Source organism: Penaeus chinensis, chromosome 8 (genome assembly GCF_019202785.1).
Source record: "Penaeus chinensis breed Huanghai No. 1 chromosome 8, ASM1920278v2, whole genome shotgun sequence".
In the NCBI taxonomy this organism is placed as follows: Eukaryota; Metazoa; Arthropoda; class Malacostraca; order Decapoda; family Penaeidae; genus Penaeus; species Penaeus chinensis.
The window spans coordinates 178,106-197,811 of record NC_061826.1 but is presented as its reverse complement, the minus strand read 5'-3'; the positions used below and the strand labels follow the sequence as shown (position 1 = coordinate 197,811).

Below are 19,706 nucleotides of genomic sequence, written 5' to 3'. Positions count from 1 at the left end.
CAAGAATTATGTGGAGATGCTGGTACCTGTGCAGAAGGACCAAGCTACGTGTTTTCAAGGCCTTGATACTGCCAGTTTTACTATGTGGTAGTGAAACTTGGACGCTTTCTGGTGCTCTGGAATCTCGTCTTGATGCCTTTTGTAACAGATCCTTGCACCGAATCATGGGGTACAGTTGGCGGGACCATGTGTCCAACCAACGGCTGCACCGTGAGACCGGTACAGGGCCTGTTATTTGCACAATTCGTGATTGCCAATTCAGGCTATACAGCCACTTGGCTCGATTACCACAGGATGACACTGCCCATCAGGTTGTCTCTGTCCCTGGGTGGAGGAGGCCTGTGGGACGACCGAGAAGGTCGTGGCTTGGGCAGATTGATCTAACCTGTCGTGAGGAACTAGAGATGGGCCGGGCCCCTGCCTGGCGGCTCATTATGAGGGACCCTCGTAGGTGGAAGCAAAGGGTGGATGCTGCTATGCGCCCCTGCCGGCGTTAGCTCCCAAATGATGATGATGATAGTGAGCCTGAAATATTAAACAGTCTATCCCTCCGGATCCCCATAAGGGGCAGGGACTAGACTATTAACCAAGGGAATACTGTGCTCATAGCTCCCTTAGGACAGTTCCCAACTTTTTTTCAGGCGACCCCAATCGTACACCTCTAGACATGACCGCGACCCAAGTCTGTTTTACAATGTATATACTTGTTTATTATAATATATGTAATTCATTTAGTAAATGTGCACATAATTCGATAAACAAAATACGCAATTACGATTATGTTTTCATTAGTTCGAGTTTCGTCAGAATAATTTTTTTTCTTTTCTTTTTAAAACACTATCTGGAGGAGGTAGGCAGGTGGAGACACATCTGATATTAATGGTTAAGACTACTGCATTTTAAATTATTGTTTGATAATCAAGAAAAATTTAGCCATCAACCCTCAGCCAATTTGTGACTACGTTTATCCCTTGCTAGTTGGTGTCGTGGGGGGCTTAGGAGATGGGGACTAGGGCCCAATGTAGGGGATCACCCCTATCTTGGTCCTCATCCCCTTGTTCTGTTCACTTATCCAAATCGTTAAACTCATTTTACCAATTTCTCCACAATACTTTATCATAATGCTTCCTACTCCCGTAACTCCTTCCTTTTTTTAATCTTTACCTTATGATATGCCCCATCAGCTCCCCCTCTCTACCCTTTTTACAACCATACTACTCTCTAGTTCTGTTCAACCTGTAACTTCACCCTAATCATTAACTCATTCATAATCCCTTTCGCTACTCTGCCATATGACCTTTGATGTCATAGAACACTTCCTTACCTGAGGGCTTTACCCTCAAGCCTCACGCTATCACTATATTTTTAATACGCCGCTAATGACCATAGTGTAGCAGATCTAACGGACGTGCCGATAACGTTTTGATTAAAATACTCTATAAATATAAGCAACCATTTTATTAAATAAATAATTAAGTTTTTGGCATCTTCAATATCCATCTCTCAAGAGTGCCCAGCGAGGTAGTACACAAATTATGATCATCTGGGCAGAAGTGTAAAAATTGTAACTTTGGAAGTGGTAATAAAATGTATGAAACTGTGTGCACATATAATGTTATGTAAATCTTTATGTATATGTGTACCTTTTTTACTTTCCTGGAACTTTAAGAGTCTAAATACTACCGCTGATATTACATCCATTCATTCATACATACATACATACATACATACATACATACATACATACATACATACATACATACATACATACATTACATACAAACACAAACATACACACACACACACACACACAAACACACACACACACACATACACACACACACATACACACACACACACACACATACATACATACATACATACATACATACATACATTACACACATACATACATACTTACATACACAAACACACACACACACACACGTGTGTGTGTTTGTGCGTGCATATGTGAATGCGCCTGTATATTTTTCATCGATGTAGTTAATAATATCAGTTTATATCAAGCATAAACAGTACTCTGGGGCAACCCTCAGACTCAGCCTATAGATAGCATATTCTTATCATTCATCTTATCAGTTACACTGTCAGTACGCTCATATCCATTGAAGCGAGCATATATTGTGAAAGCCTTTCCCTATTCATGTTATTGTTATTATTATTTTTTACTGTAGATTGAGTTTCAAACGAATCAATTATATACTTAACAAAAGGGAAGAAACAGAAGTAATATCAGAGTGTACCATGATTGCTTCAGTTGAAAACCGATTGTATACCGGCTCAAGACACTACCTTACCAGTAAGAGAATGAGATCGCCATCTTTTGCTATAGTGAGTGGATTTCTTCAGTACTTGTTACGAGAGAGAGAGAGAGAGAGAGAGAGAGAGAGAGAGAGAGAGAGAGAGAGAGAGAGAGAGAGAGAGAGAGAGAGAGAGAGAGAGAGAGAGAGAGAGAGAGAGAGAGAGAGAGAGAGAGAGAGAGAGAGAGAGAGAGAGAGAGAGCGAGAGAGAGAGAGAGAGAGAGGTAGATAGATAGATAGATAGATATATAAAGATAGAGATAGAGATAGAGATAGATAGATAGAGAAAGTTTCTTTTCTCTCTCTCTCTCTCTCTCTCTCTCTATATATATATATATGTATATATATATATATTTTTTTTTTTTTTTTTTTTTTTTTTTTTTTTTTTATACAGCCATTCATTCCACCGCGGTAGTGCCACGGCATTTGCGTTTGACTTCTCAAGGCGATATGTCGTTTTTACGACCGCCGCGACGGGGAATTAAACTCGGGACCACGAGGGTCGGAGTCCAGTGCCCTAACCACTGGATCATCGCGGCAGGCATATATATATATATATATATATATATATATATATATATATATATTTCTTCTTTCTTTGTTGGATTTCTTGGCTATCAACCAGCGGCATGTGGCCAAGGTTTTTAAGCCAAAGGATCCTATTTATTCTATCAATCTATATAAGGTCATAAAGTTTTGTCTCCCTTAAAAAAGTGATTACTTTACTTATGATTTTTTCATCATTTGATAGTATGTTTAATATGAATTCTTTATTTTTTGTTATGGAGATATATTTTTGCTTTTATAAGGGACACAAAACACCTGAGATCTGTACGAACTATGATAGTGTCCAGATCGCCAGTTGACCCGGCTAATTTGTCAGCCTGTACATTGCCATGGATACCAGAGTGGCCTGGTACCCATATTAGCTTGATTGATTTGTTGGCACCATATAACTTACGAATGATATTACCCAGCAATTCATTGATAGTGGTTTCTAAGGATTTAATAGCTTTAAAGTGAACTTAATGAATCGGAAAAAATAACTATTCTATCGTGGGTCGTCGATAGTGCAAAATCAATGGCTTTGTCAATATCAAAGAGTTCAGCAAGAAAGATCTATGTATGATTTGGCAGTCTAAACTTTAGTTCACATTCACATTCACCCGCACCCACACACTGATCTGTCTTAAAGCCGTCGGTATATATATGAAAAAAGGGAGATGATTAATAAGGATCTCTCTTAACCTCTAGCGTACCTCCACCTCCGGCGCCATGGCCTTGGCTGATGGAAGCCAGGCTTCCATGATAGAAAAGTTGGGGGTTTCCCATGGCGCTATATTTGAATGAACCAGGGTATCGATGGTAGAGAGATCTATACCGACTTTATCGACGAGGTCGTGAAGTCTCGTGGTAAAGGGCCTAATGCCTCCATTGCCATTAGGGTGGCTTGGGTCTCGAGCCACCTTTGCGGCATAGGTCAGTGCTAACTGGCCGCGTCTGAGTCGGAGGGGAGGTACTCCAACTCGCGACAAGCTTCGGCACACCGTAGGACCTGACCATTGCGTTTGGCGACTTAGGTCCCCGCCGATTACCGCCAATCATCGCTTAGCTCTCCGGATCTGACCAGCGAGTAAACATCGTGCCTGGCCCATTTAAGCCGCGGAATCAAGCAGTAACACACACTCATCGGCTGGACTCTGACCGCAACACACCCGCTGTAATAAAGAGTAAAATTGACTACCGTGTGTTTACCTTAAACCACAACCTCAAGACGCTCGATCCGAGTACATTTTAGGGATCCAACACACACTCGCAAACAAGCATCCAAACCTTTCAAACTCGTACCATTAGCAAAGACTGTCTATCAGATCCCCATTTATTACCAGAAATGTACTTTAATAAATTTAGTGCTCTTTGACATTTATTCTTTAACTGACCAATGTGGTCTTTCCAATTGAGTCTACTATCAAAAAGTAGCCCAAGAAATTTAGCAGAATTTTGAATAGGCATTGGGTGGTTGTCTAGAGTTAGCCTGATGTTGGGCTTCCTCCTACGTGAAAAAGATACCCCAATACTCTTTCTAGTGGAAAACTTAAAACCCCATTGGAGGCCCCAGTTATGAATCATATCCAGTGCCAATTGGATGCGATTTGCTGAGAATTCTGCATTATTGCTGGAATGCCATAATGCACAATCATCAGCGTACAGTGCGTATTTAAGATTCCGAGGAGGAGCTGTAAGATGTCATTTATCATACATAGAAATAATGTTGGTGATAAGACACTTCCTTGTGGGACCACGTTTGCCTGGACAAAAATGTCCGAAAAAGTGACATTGTCAGAAAATAATTTGACAGCAAACGTTCTGTCAGAAATTAAATTTTGAATAAAACAAGGCAAGTTTCCACGTAATCCAAAAGCATAAAGTTTTCTGGGTAGGCCATATCGCCATGGCATGTCGTAGGCTTTTTCTATATTTAAAAATACTGAAAAAAAAAAAAATTGGCAATTGCCTCTTGAATATGACTGTCCAGCTTTACTAGAGAGTTTTGCGTCCCTTTCGTAAACCGCACTGCTCGTCAACTAGCAAATTACTGGAATTTGAAAAAATGCAATAGCCTATTAACAATTAACAATTCTTTCCATGACCTTGCATAAGCAACTTGTCAACGCAATTGGTCGGGATTACCCCTACTTTCAATATGGGAATGATGTGGGCGAAGTGCCATGAGTTTGGAAAAGTGTGGCTTTTCCAAATTTCATTGTACACTTCTAGCAACTTAATCATGTCATCATGATTAAGATGCTTCATCATCTCATATCGAATCTCATCGGGACCTGGGGATGTTCCTCTACAGGCTTCTAGGGCTCGGACAAGCTCATCTATTGTAAGGTCTTTATTGTAATCAAAGTCATCTCCTGTGGCAAAGTGAATAGGTGCAGCCGCTTCCTTGATGGGCAGGAATGCGTGATGGTAGTTTGCTGTGCTGCTTGTATGAGAGAACTGCCTGGCGAGTGCATTAGAAATGTCTCTAGGTGAATCCAAATTGTTACCCTCTTCAATGATGTTGTTAATTTTTAAAGATGTTCTTTTCCTATTGATTTTATTGATAGTGAACCAAACCTCTGATGTTTTTGTATTGCTGTTAATTGTTGAGACAGAGCTTCGCCAGGAGTCTCTTTTTGCTTGTCTAATTACTCTACGAGCCCTAGCTCTTGCTTGTTTGTAATTTCAAAAGTTCTCATTTGTGATGTTATTTTTGAAAAGCCTGTAGGCCTATTGCGTCGGCACAACGCCCTGCGGCAATCTGGTGTCCACCATGGAACTCTATGCTTAACGCTATCTGTCGAAGTTTTAGAAATGGATAGGAAAGCTGCTTCTATAATCGAATTCTGAATATTGTTTACCTTATCATCAATGGTTTCTCCAACAAGTTCGAGCTTGACGCTCCTTGTGAAGGCGACCTAGTCTGCTCTCTTTACGTTAAATTTGGGTGCTGAAGGCGTTCTCACTGTGTCGCATGAATATTCAATCAAAATAGGAAAGGGATCGCTTCCCAACGAGTCTTCAATGGTGTGCCACAGGCACTTGACTGCTATTGATGAAGAGACCAGTGATAAGTCAATAAAGCTCAAATTACCGGTATTATCGTCCACCCGCGTGGGACTACCATCGTTCAGAAGGATTAAATCAGATTCGTTAATCAACTTAAATTACTTGCTCACCCGTAGGGCACCCCATAACGTATGGTGAGCACCTAAAATCACCTAAAAATCCTTTTTTTTGTGGCAGACGTTCCTGAAGAGCAAAGAGCTCATCATAGATTATCACATTATCAGGTGGACAATAAACTGAACATATAGCCAGATACGTGCCATTAATTTTTACTTTGTATGCGACAAACTCCAAAGTAGAATCAATAGTCACTTCTGTAAAAGGGAGGCTTTGGTGGATGTACATGGCGACTCCGCCTCCACCCCTACCCTCACGATCCTTCCGACATAAATGGTAGTTCCTGAGCGATACGACCTCGTCACCTCCCCTGACGGGGAGGTGCGCTCCGGACTGTGATTCGGTATCATCCTCCTTATGATGTTTATGCTGGGTTGATGCAATTTCTTTATCCTTAGCTGCGAGCTGCTGATTGATATCACTTGAACTAGGGGTGTTGTTAGTTACTGCTGCAGCATAGGAAGTATCAGGTTTGCGTGACAAACTTTCCACTTTCCTCTTAGCTTCAGTATAACTAACTTCATGCTTTCTCATATATGCTAATGTCTCAGTGTCCTTATTCATGATGCTGCACTCAGCAGATCCTGATTGATGGGGACCTCCACAGTTAGCACATTTTAAAATCTGGCTAGTACATGTGATGGTGTCATGAGCTTCAGCACATTTACGGCAAACAAATTTACTTGAGTCTTTATCATTACATTTTAATGAGGTGTATCCGAATGTTTGGCATCTATTACAATGCATTGGCTTTTGGACATAAGGGCTTACTTGAACACGTTCATAACCGACATTGACATACTCAGGGATTTTATTCAAAGCAAAGGTAAAAAAACACAGTCCAGTTTTCGTTCGCACATTCCCGTCCTTCTTGGTCATACAATGAACGTCCACTACGTCTTGGTCCTTCATGCTCTCGAGAATTTCACTTTCTTCCATCGTCCTCAAATCCCTGTGAAAGATTACTCCTTTACAGGTATTTGGGCCAATAGGAATAGTTACTTTAACTCGAAGATCATGAATTTGCGTCAGCTTAAGTAAATCCTTAATCTGGGAGTTATATTGTACTTTAACAAGGAGGCTTCCATCTCGCATTTTTTTTACAAAATCAAAATCGCCGTCCACTTGACCATCAAGGACCTTTTTGATGATAAAGGGGTTCACGTTCATAAGCGACTGATTTTCATTCACGTATTTTACATTCGCGAACCTTGCATTCTGGGTGGGGTTTTTGAAAAGTGGTCTTCTCATCTTGTCATTAGTGGGGATTCCATTGTTCGTCATCAGATTAGTCATAGAAGGGTCATTAGTCGCCCCTCCTCCTTGAGGAGGAGAAGGGATAGCCGGGGTTTCACTCATCCTGGGTATAGGATAAGGTCCGACCCCTTGTCTCAAAAACGTAGTCCTGAAGGGACAAAAACCTCTTAACTTTTGTTATCAACCTAACAGCAATAGCTAAGAGAGTAAGGCAGTTTTCCGTCCTCTACCCCCCCCCCCCCCCAAGTGGAAGCCTGGTTGCGTTCTCCAGTACCACAGAGGAATCGAGTTATGTGTGGGACACTTCCTTACCGCCGAACTTGCCTAGGCGAAGGACGGGAATTCAATGCCCACCCCCCAAGCGAATACGGGAGTTCACGAGGAAACTCCGGTAGGCTCAGGAAAGTCACATTATGAGGAAAATAATTCAGGACCAAAGAAAAAGTGCGCCCAAATGACGCCCCAGACTACTGGGGTTCCCTACCCAGGGGTCAGAAGAGAGCTGCGGGTCTGAGGTGGGGTGCTGACTACGCCTACTGTATCCTCCTGTCACCTGCAAAAACAAAAGCACTGAAGGTGCTGGCAAAGCACAATAAAGGTTCTATAATTACAGGATTTTACTTTACTTGAGTAACTTTAAAACTCAGAAACAACAATGTCTAGCGAGACGAGAGGTCCCGGGCTCCAGGGTAGTTCTTGTGGCACAAAACTTTGTTTTTATTGCTTCTGTGTTATAGATACGGTGTTTACTCATCAGAGTTTCGACCACGAGTGATATATATATCAATCTCTCTCTCTCTCTCTATCAATCTACACCGACACACGCCCGCTCGCACGCATGCACTCATACACACACGCTCGCGCGCGCGCGCATAATAATCTGTATTTATATCTATGTTTGTATTGATATTTATATTTATAAACATTCATGCATACATACATATACATACAAACATACGCATACATACATGTATACGTATACATACATATATACGCACATACATACCTATATATATATATATATATATATATATATATATATAGAGAGAGAGAGAGAGAGAGAGAGAGAGAGAGAGAGAGGGAGAGAGAGGGGGAGAGAGAGAGAGAGAGAGAGAGAGAGAGGGAGAGAGAGGGGGAGAGAGAGAGAGAGAGAGGTATGTATGTGCGTGTATGTATATATATATATATATATATATATATATATATATATATAGAGAGAGAGAGAGAGAGAGAGAGAGAGAGAGAGAGAGAGAGAAAGAACAGAGACAGAGACAGAGACAGACAGACAGAGAGACAGACAGACAGACAGACAGACAGACAGACAGACAGACAGACAGACAGACAGACAGACAGGCAAACAGACAAACAGACAGACAAACAGACAAATACAGGGAGATGAAGTCAATCACATTACTCGTATCATGAACTCAAAATAAAGAAAACCAGTGAACTACCCTTTTTTAATGAAGGGCAAACTTATTTAAAATTATTTTAACTAGCTTGAATTTCTTACTGATGTTCAAAAGTCAGTAAAAATGAGGAGCAGTTGTGAGATCAGAATTGGGGAACTCGGTGAAGAAGGAAGAAAGCCAGCGGGACCAGAAAAAAGGACATACCGTATAATAAAGATTTGAGGATCTGAGGAAAAGAGAGATGCGAGTAAAAGGAGAAGCGCGAGAGAGTAAGGGAAGGAGAGCCAGGGAGAAACAGCGATGATAATAATGATAATGATAGTAGTAATTGTATTAGTAATAGTGATATTGATGATAGTAATTGTAATAGTAATAGTGATATTGCTAATGATAACGATGGTGATAATGATAACGATGAAATGATAATGAAAATGATAATAGCAGTAACAATAATAAAATAATGATAATGATAATGATAGTGATAATGAAAATGATGCTACTAATGATGAGCGATTATCATAAGAAGAACCGGAATATAGCGAAGACCCCCCTCCCCCCATCCTCGCTCGCCACAACAAATGTGAGAAGAAAATAGGATCAGGAGGAAGGAGAAAAGGAAAAGACGTGGAAATAGAGAGAGGGAAAGGATTAGCGAAGAGAGAAGGGAACAAGGACACGCAGCATAGGAAGAAGGAGGAGCTCAAAGACAGTCATATGGTGTTATTTCGTCTCCTTCCGTTTGTCCTCTGTACCTCAGGCACTGGTTGTGGTTTCGGGCTTGGCGCTGAGGAGGGTTAGTGAGCGTGTGATTTGACCTTTGGGGGCCTTCGGTTGAGGGAAGAGGCATACCGGCCTGCTTTTGTGATGTGCTCTGTGTGATATGTGGTTCGTGTCAATAGTTTATTATAGTGATTTTGGTGTGAAGCAGTGAAGAAGAAATAGGTAAGGAGCAGAAGGAAAAAAGGGAGTATTTAGAAGACCCCAGTGGTCTTCCTATGGAACTTTTTCTTGTCATTGTAATGGCCTTCCTCCAAATCCACTGGAAACTTGTAACACTCAGTGATGAAAGGTCATGCTCTTAATTGCAAAAGTAATGATACTGTCAAAGATTGCCATGACCTCTGCTCTTTTGGCACTCTGGCAAAGGCCAACAAATTTCCATTGTGGACAGATTTGTTTTTTCCTTGTGGGATTGCGAGACACCAGAGGGTAGGTTGGGTCAGTCACGGCAGAACACAGTCACTGAGGATTGTGGTCACTCAAGTCAGAATATAAGTTGTGGGTTTTTTCACCCTTTGCTGGAGGCTATGCTGATTAGCATGGAGGTCATTGGCAGATGCATTTGGTGTTCGTTAAACTTTTACCATTATTGGCCTTTACCAAGATGAAAAGGTATGCAAGTTACTGCTAGATATGCAGGTACTGCTAGATATGCAGGTACCTTGTGAATATTTACATATAGGAAAAACAAGCAAAGCAATTAAGATAGCAACAGAGGTATAGATCGAGTTCCACACAGCTGTATGGCACAAGGTAAACTTAGCAGTGGAAAGAACAACAGAAAATAAGGCATTTTCATTTGTGGTATTTTGCTGGTTGATATTAAAGTTGTCCAACACATGATACTTATGTATGGATTTACATGAAATCCAATAACACTATCATAAGAAAAGGAAAAACAACACAATGATGTCAGAAATAAAGAAAATATTTTGTAGTAAATGCTGTGCGGAGAGTTAGTCTATGACAGTTGGGTAGGGGTTTGGTGGTTGAAATGCAGCAATAGGGATGTGGGTGTGGGCGTGAAGGCCCCAGTTTAGGATGTTATTTGTTTTTACGGCAATGCTTGTGGATTCCCAGGAGTAGCTGGAGTAATAGGGAAAGGTGCAGTCATTTCATAAACAGCTATCAATACTTTCATTAAAAGAGTTTGTGATGGAAAATAACAAAAGATTTTAATTTTCACTAGTACAGTGTGAATAATTGAAACAAATAATGATATATGCAAGCTTGGATGGCAGTATGAAACAAAACAAAAAAATACAGCAGGCAAATGATTAGAGCATTGGTTCACTAACCTGAAATCTGTGGCACCCTGGGGATCTGTAGAGGTAATTTTCGGGGTTTGTGATGAGTGGAAAATCATGTGAATTTATCAAGATTTGGTTTGTTCCCAGTCTGCTTTACAGAAGATAACATAAGAAAAGGGAAGATCAGCTTTAGTCATATTAGATAAGCCTAACTGTGTGCTTTGTTCATATCATAGTTTGTTTAGAGGTCTTGGAGAATGTGCATTGTCCTGCACACAGCATTTTTGATTGTCAGAAAAAAAATGAGATTGGCCTACTGCCGATGGGATGGCATGCAGGAACATGCCATGCTCACTGCAATTTTAATTTAGTAATTATGTTTAGACATGGATGGCTCCTCAAATGCTTAGTCACGAAGGAATCAATCAGCAGGAGAATCAGCAGTGAGAATGAGAGAAAGTGAGAATGGCAGTAATATGGGAACATAGAAATAAATGCATATATATATATATGTATATGTATATGTATATGTATATGTATGTATTTATATATATGTATATATATATATGTATGTATTTAATTGTATGTATATATATATGTATGTAAGGAGAAAACACTCTACCATGTAGATACTATGGTAGAAAAACCCACCATGTAAAACTAGATTTATTGAAAAATGAGACTACAGTTTCGGAATCCAGGTTGATTCCGAAACTGTAGTCTCATTTTTCAATAAATCTAGTTTTACATGGTGGGTTTTTCTACCATATATGTATGTATGTATCATACAGTTGTTTATATATATATATATATATATATATATATATATATATATATATATATATATATATATATATATATGTGGGGAGGCAGGCCTTGCCAGTCGGCCCCCCCGAGATAACCACTGGCAACGTCTAATATAGAAGTTGACGCTGGGGGGAGGGCTAAAGTCCCTCCTACCCAGCAAGTACGGCGGGCTGTGGGTCCCTCTGGGTTGGCGACCGCTGGGACTCGGGTGAGGAGGGGGGGTTACCCCCAGTCCCAGCTGGGTCCCAGCGGCCGCCAGCCTGGCGTGATGCTTGTGGGGGAAAGCCCTAGGGAGCCCTGCAGGTGGATTATGGGGCCTGCAGCCAGCCAACCTCCTCTACATGGGGCGGCGTCGGTAGGGGTGGCAGAGGTGGCGCCCACCCGGAGTGACTGCCCGAGGTTAGACCTCAGGCGGACTGTCAGGGTGGGGGCTTGGAACATCCGTTCCCTGCGACAGGACGATCGGTTACCACTACTATCGAGGGAATTGAAACAGCTGAGAGTTGAGGTGGCTGCTCTCTCGGAGGTGAGAAGACCTGGCAGTGGCACGATTAGTGAGGGTGGCTACACCTACTACTGGTCGGGCCGCAGTGATGGCCACCATCTCCAGGGAGTAGCCATAGCCATCTCCAGCAGACTTCAACCCTTGGTAGTTGAGGTCACTCCAGTCGATGAGCGTATCATGGTATTGAGACTGAAGCTGTCATTTGGCTTCATGTCTCTTGTTGCTGTATACGCTCCTACGGATGTATATAAACTTGAGGTGAAAGAGATGTTTTACGCCAAACTTGCATCTGTGGCAGACAGATGTCCTCGGCGAGATATTCGTATTGTGCTGGGCGACTTCAATGCGGTATCCGGCTGTGATCGAGCTGGCTACGAGATGTCTGTTGGTCCTCACGGCTCAGGAGCTGATGCTGGCAGTGAGAATAGCCTCCTTTTCCGTGACTTTGCTAGGTCCCAGAAATTGAGGATTTCTGGCTCCTGGTATCAGCGTTCTGTCCCGCATCGCTGGACTTGGTACAGCGATACAGGAAGAGTGGCCAAGGAGATCGACCACATCCTCGTTAGCACTCGATGGAGGATCCTCCAGAACTGCAGGGTATATCGAAGCGCTGAGTTCTGTGGAACTGACCATAGAATAGTGGTGGCTACTCTCCGGGTCCACTTTAGAACCCCCCGTCGCCCAAATGAACACCCTAGGGTGTTTCATTTGGACAGATTGAGGGAGGACGAGTGTACCCGGGGGTTTGCCGAGGCTATCTCTGGTCGTCTCACAGCACTCGAGGGCCAGACAGACCCTGTTCTTATGTGGGATACCTTCAAGCGTGAAACGCTTGATGCAGCTCAGGAATCCATTGGTGAACGCCCAAGAACAAGACAGAATTCCATCTCGCAGGAGACGCTGGAAGCCACAGATGCTTGTCGTGCGGCTCGACTGTCAGGGGATCGCACTTTGCACCGCTCTCTGGTGCGCAGGACTAGGTCACTGTTGAGAAGGGATAAGGAACAGTTTATCAGTAGTCTTGCAGAGGAGGTCGAAAGCCATTTCCTTGTAAATGACCTTCGTCCTGCCTACCAAGCTCTGAGAAAGCTGAACTCCAAGCCCCCCTCACAGACGGCTGCAGTCCGCTCAGCAAGTGGCCAGATAATCTCAGATCCTGATGGGGTGCGTGTGCGTTGGGCTGAGTATTTTGAGCAGTTGTATAAGGTTGATCCACCAACAGTTAACATGGATGCGGGTAATGTTGAGACTCCTCTGCCAGATCCACCCATCAGCGAGGATCCACCCTCCCTGACCGAAATCAGGGGGGCGATCTCCAAGCTGAAGAGTGGTAAAGCAGCAGGTGTCTGTGGCATCCCAGCCGAATTGTTAAAGGCTGGTGGAGAACCTATGGCAAGGGGCTTGCATGCAGTCCTGTCTGCCATCTGGCAGACTGGTACCTTTCCCCCTGACCTGCTGAGGGGTGTGGTCATCCCTCTCTGGAAGGGGAAAGGGGATCGGTGGGACTGCAGCAATCACCGAGGCATTACACTGCTCAGTGTACCAGGCAAGGTACTCGCACACATCTTACTGAGACGTATCAGGGACCACCTGTTGAGGCACCAAAGACCGGAGCAATCTGGTTTCACTCCTGGTAAGTCCACAATAGACCGCATCCTGGCGCTTCGAATCATTATAGAACGCCGTCGTGAGTTCGGACGTGGGCTGCTCGCAGCCTACATCGATCTCAAGAAGGCGTTTGACACGGTGCATCGCGAATCTCTCTGGGAGATCCTGAGACTAAGAGGAATTCCAATAAGGATTATTGGACTAATAGCAAACCTGTATACAGGCACTGAAAGTGCTGTAAAGTGTGGTGGGGGCCTGTCGAGCTTCTTCCCTGTTAGTTCAGGGGTGAGGCAAGGCTGTGTTCTTGCACCAACACTTTTCAACACTTGCATGGATTGGATACTGGGTAGAGCTACTGTCCAAAGTCACTGTGGAGCAACTCTGGGCAATATCAAGGTTACAGACCTTGACTTTGCCGATGATGTTGCCGTACTCTCTGAATCTCTGGAAACCCTTGTAGCGGCTCTTGATGCATTTAGCAATGAAGCGAAGCCCCTGGGGCTAGAGGTCTCCTGGACCAAGACCAAGATCCAGGATTTTGGGGGCCTGCTAGGAGACCCTGTACAGTCGATACGTGCTTGCGGGGAAAACATCGAAGTCACAAAGAGCTTTATATACCTCGGTAGTGCATTTCACGACTCTGGGCTGTCAGACCAAGAAGTCAGTAGACGGATTGGCCTGGCAGCAGGGGTCATGAAATCTCTCGACAAGAGTATTTGGAGATGTCGGTACCTGTGCAGAAGGACCAAGTTACGTGTTTTCAAGGCCCTGATACTGCCAGTTTTACTCTATGGTAGTGAAACTTGGACACTATCTTGTGCTCTGGAATCTCGTCTTGATGCCTTTTGTAACAGATCCTTGCGCCGGATCATGGGGTACAGTTGGCGGGACCATGTGTCCAACCAACGGCTGCACCGTGAGTCCGGTACAGGACCTGTTACTTGCACAATCCGTGATCGCCAACTCAGGCTATATGGCCACTTGGCTCGACTCCCACAGGATGATCCTGCCCATCAGGTTGTCTCTGTCCGAGACAACCCTGGGTGGAGGAGGCCTGTGGGACGACCGAGAAGGTCGTGGCTTGGGCAAATCGATCAAACCTGTCGTGAGGAACTAGAGATGGGCCGGGCCCCTGCCTGGCGGCTCGCCATGAGGGATCCTCGTAGGTGGAAGCGGAGGGTGGATGCGGCTATGAGCCCCTGCCGGCGTTAGCTCCATAATGATGATGATGATATATATATGCTTATATATACATGTAGACATGTATATGTATATATACACATATGTATATATATATGTATACATATATGTATACATATATGTATACTCACACACGCACACACACACGCACACGCACACGCACAGGCACAAGCACACGCACACGCACAGGCACACGCACACGCACACGCACACGCACACGCACACGCACACACACACACACACACACATACACATACACACACATATATATATTGCATATATATATCTATATATCTATATATTGCATATATTGCATATATATGTATGCATATATATGTATGCATATATATGTATGCATATATATGTATGCACACACACACACACACACACACACACACACACACACACACACACACACACACACACACACACACACACACACACACACACACACACAAACACACACACACACACATATGTATATATATATATGTATATATATGCATATATATATGTATATATATGTATATATATGTATACACACACATACACACACACACACACATATATACATATATATATATATATATAAATAAATAAATGATATATGATATATATTCAAAAACATATATGTGTGTGTGTGTATATCCACCCTTCACTTTCACCTATAAGGGTCCCTCATGGTGCTTGGCCCATCTCTAGCTTCTCACGACAGGTTTAATCGATCTGCCCAAGCCACAACTTCCTCTGTCGTCCCACAGGCCTCCTCCACCCAGGGTTGTCTCGAACAGAGACAACCTGGTGGGCAGGGACATCCTGCATGAATCGAGCCAAGTGGCCATATAGCCTAAGTTGGCGATTGCGGATTGTGCAAGTAACAGGTCCTGTGCACCTGAACTAACAGGAAAGAAGCTTGACAGGACCCAACCACACTTTACAGTACTTTCAGTGCCTGTATACAGGTTTGCTATTAGTCCAACAATCCTTGTTGGAATTCCTCTTAGTCTGAGGATCTCCCAGAGTGATTTACAATGCACCAGCCCACGTCCATACTCATGACAGCACTCTATGATGACTTGAGGCGCCAGGATACAGTCTATTGTGGACTTACCAGGAGTGAATCCAGATTGCTCCTGCCTCTAGTACCTCAGCAGGTGGTCTCTTTTATGTCTCAGTAGGATGTGCATGAGTACCGTGCCTTGTATACTGAGTAGTGTAATGCCTCGGTGGTTGATACAGTTCCACTGATCCTCTTCCCCCTTCCAGGGAATGAATCCAGTCTGCCAGATGGCAGACAGGACAGCATGCAAGCCCCTTGCCATAGGTTCTCCACCAGCCTTTAACAGTTCAGCTAGGATGCCACAAACACCTGCTGCTTTACCACTCTTCAGCTTGGAAATCATATAGCCTGACTTCAGTCAGGGAGTTTGGATCCTTGTTAATGGGTGGGTCTGGCAGAGGAATCTCAACATTACCCACATCCAAGTTAACTGTTCGTGGATCAACCTGATACAACTGTTCAAAATACTTAGCCCAATGCAAATGCACCCCATCAGGATCTGAGATTATCTGGCCACTTGCTGAGCGGACTGTAGTCGTCTGTGAGGAGGGCTTGGAGTTCAGCTTTCTCAGGGCTTGGTAGGCAGAACGTAAGTCATTTACTAGGAAATGGCTTTCGACCTTCTTTGCAAGATTCCAGATAAACCATTTCTTATCTTTTCTCAACAGTGACCTAGTCCTGTGCACCAGAGAACGGTGCAAGTTGCGATCCCCTGACAATCGAGCTGCCTAACAAGCATCTGTAGCTTCCAGTGTCTCCTGCGAGATGGAATTCTGTCTTGGGCGTTCACCAATGGATTCTTGAGCTGCATCAAGTGTTTCACGCGTGAAGGTATCCTACAGAAGAACAGGGTCCATCAGGCCCTCAAGTGCTTTGAGGTAGCCTCGGCAAACCCCCGGGCACACTCATCCTCCCTCAATCTGTCCACATGAAGCACCCTAGGGTGTTTATTGGAATTGACGGGGGGGTTCTAAAGTGGACCCAGAGAGTAGCCACAACTGAACTATGATCAGTTCCACAGAACTTGGCACTTCAATACACCCTGCAGTTCTGGAGGATCCTCCATTGAGTGCTAACGACATGGTTGATCTTCTTGGCCACATTACCCGTATCGCTGTACCAAGTCCAACGATGTGGGTCAGAACGCTGATACCAGGAGCCAGAAATCCTCAATTTCTGGAACCTACCTAAGTTACGGAAAAAAGACTATTCACGCTGCCAACATCAGCACCTGACCTATGAGGACCGACAGACATCTCATAGCCAGCTTGATCGCACCTGGATACCTTGTTGAAGTCACCCAGAACAATATGAATATCACGCAGAGGACAACTGTTTCACCTCAAGTTAATATACATCTATGTGTACACAGCAATAAAAGACATGAAGCCAAATGAAAGCTTCAGTCTCAATACCATAATACGCTCATCAACTGGAGTGACCTCTACTACTGAGGGTTGAAGTTGGAGATGGAGAGGCTATGAGGTGGCAGGGGAGTCATGCATAGCTACTCCCTTTTTGCACCAGGCTAGCCAGCGGTGGCAGCTGTAAACACGAAGGCATGCAAAGGGTGGGGTCGGTAGGGGTGGCAGAGGTGGCACCCACCCAGAGTGAATTCCTGAGGTTAGACCTCAGGCAGGCTGTCAGGGTGGGAGCTTGGAACGTCCATTCCTTGCAACAGGGCGATTGGTTACCACTACTGTCAAGGGAATTGAAGCAGCTGAGGGTTTAGGTGGCTGCTCTCTCGGAGGTGAGAAGACCTGACAGAGGGCCGTAGCGATGGCCACCATCTCCAGGGAGTAGCCATAGCCTTCTCCAGCAGACTTCAACCCTTGGTAGTAGAGGTCACTCGATGAGTGTATTATGGTATTGAGACTGAAATTTTCATTTGGCTTCATGTCTCTTATTGCTGTGTATGCCCTTACTGATGTATATAAACTTGAGGTGAAAGAGATGTTTTACACCAAACTTGTATCTGTGACTGACAGCTATCCTCTGCAAGATATTCGTATTGTTCTTGGTGACTTCAAGGCGGTATCCGTCTGCGATCAAACTGGCTACAAGATGTCTGTCAGTCCTCATGGCTCAGGAGCTGATGCGAGTATAGCCTCCTTTTCCATGACTTTGCTAGGTCCCAGAAATTGAGGATTTCTGGCTCCTGGTATCAGCATTCTGGGTAGTGTGGCTAAGGAGATTGACCACATCCTCATTAGCACTTCTGTGGAACTGATCATAGATTAGTTGTGGCTACTCTCCGGGTCCACTTTAGAACCCCCCATCGCCTCAATGAACAGATAGGGTGTTTCATGTGGACAGATTGAGGGAGGATGAGTGTGCACGGGGGTTTGTCGAGGCTATCTCTGGTCGTCTCACAGCATTCGAGGGCCTGACAGACCTTGTTCTTCTGTGGGACACCTTCAAGCATGAAACGCTTGATGCAGCCCAAGAATCCATTGGTGAACGCCCAAGAGCAAGACAGAATTCCATCTCGCAGGAGATGCTGGAAGCCACAGATGCTTGTCATATGGCTCGATTGTCAGGGGATCGCAACTTGTACTGTTCTCTGATGCACAGGACTAGGTCACTGTTGAGAAGGGATAAGGAACAGTTTATCAGGAATCTTGCAGAGAAGGTCAAAATCCATTTCCTAGTAAATGACCTTTGTCCTGCCTACCAAGCCCTGAGAAAGCTGAACTCCAAGCCCTCCTCACAGACGACTGCAGTTTGCTCAGCAAGTGGCTAGATAATCTCAGATTTTGATTGGGTGCATGTGCATTGGGCTAAGTATTTTGAGCAGTTGTATCAATTAACTTAGATGCGGGATAAAGTTGAGATTCCTCTGCCAGACCCACCCATCAGCGAGGATCCACCCTCCCTGACTGAAGTCAGGGGGGTTATCTCCAAGCTGACGGGTACGACTTGTAGACACATGCTATGCCCACTGTGAATACTTGTTTGATTGTTTTTACATATAGATGGCTACACTTGAACTAAGTCACCAATGAGGCAGTTACGAGTACTTCCTGTCTCGCCCATTATCTTATTTTGCTGTTACTAATGTTAAAAAACATTATAATAATTATAATGTTTATAACAAAAATAACACCATCGATATTCATAGCACTAGTAAAAAATACATTTTTCCCGCCAATTCAAATCAGGTACGGTCACAAGGTCTACTAATTGACTCCTTTGTGGCTAAGCACTAGCAGAGCTATCTATGGGCAGACATTTCACCAAAAATATAGAAAATAGGCACAGCATTTTCCCCATTTTTTGTTCATTTTCCCTGGCGGCATTGGGTTAAAGGCTGGTGGAGAACCTATGGCATGGGGCTTGCATGCTGTCCTGTCTGCCGTCTGGCAGACTGGTACTATTCCCCCTGACCTATTGATGGGTGTGGTCATCCCTCTCTGGAAGGGGTAAGAGGATCGGTTGGACTGCAGCAATCATCAAGGCATTACACTACTCAGTATACGAGGCAAGGTACTCTCACACACTGTGGAGCAACTCTGGGCAATATCAAGGTTATAGACCTTGACTTTATTGATGATGTTGCCATTCTATCTGAATCTCTGGAAACCCTAGTGGGGGCTCTTGATGCATTTAGCAATGAAGCAAAGCCATTGGGGCTAGAGGTCTCCTGGACCAAGACCAAGATTCAGGATTTTGGGGGCCTACTAGGAGACCCTGTGCAGTCAGTACATGCTTGTGGTGAAAACATCGAAGTCACAGAGAGTTTTATATACCTCGGTTGTGCATTCACGACTC

General features: G+C 44.0%; 1 protein-coding gene across 12 annotated transcripts in view; it reads left to right on the top strand.

The window, feature by feature from the left end:
- The first annotated feature begins 2,137 nt into the window (after positions 1-2,137).
- LOC125028165 (galactosylgalactosylxylosylprotein 3-beta-glucuronosyltransferase S-like) overlaps positions 2,138-19,706 on the top strand; it is a 47,838-nt gene continuing 30,269 nt past the window's right edge. For 3 of the 12 annotated variants that reach the window (XM_047617543.1, XM_047617537.1, XM_047617534.1), the window contains exon 1: positions 9,292-9,518. Coding sequence is in view for 4 of the 12 variants with exons in the window: in XM_047617533.1 (XP_047473489.1) it covers positions 2,266-2,352 (87 nt within the window). In the remaining 8 variants the exon portion in view is untranslated. Of the gene's footprint in view, positions 2,353-9,291; positions 9,519-9,545; positions 9,668-19,706 lie in introns of those variants that run through there. The other 9 variants (XM_047617546.1, XM_047617540.1, XM_047617533.1 and 6 more) reach the window with 8 other exon arrangements.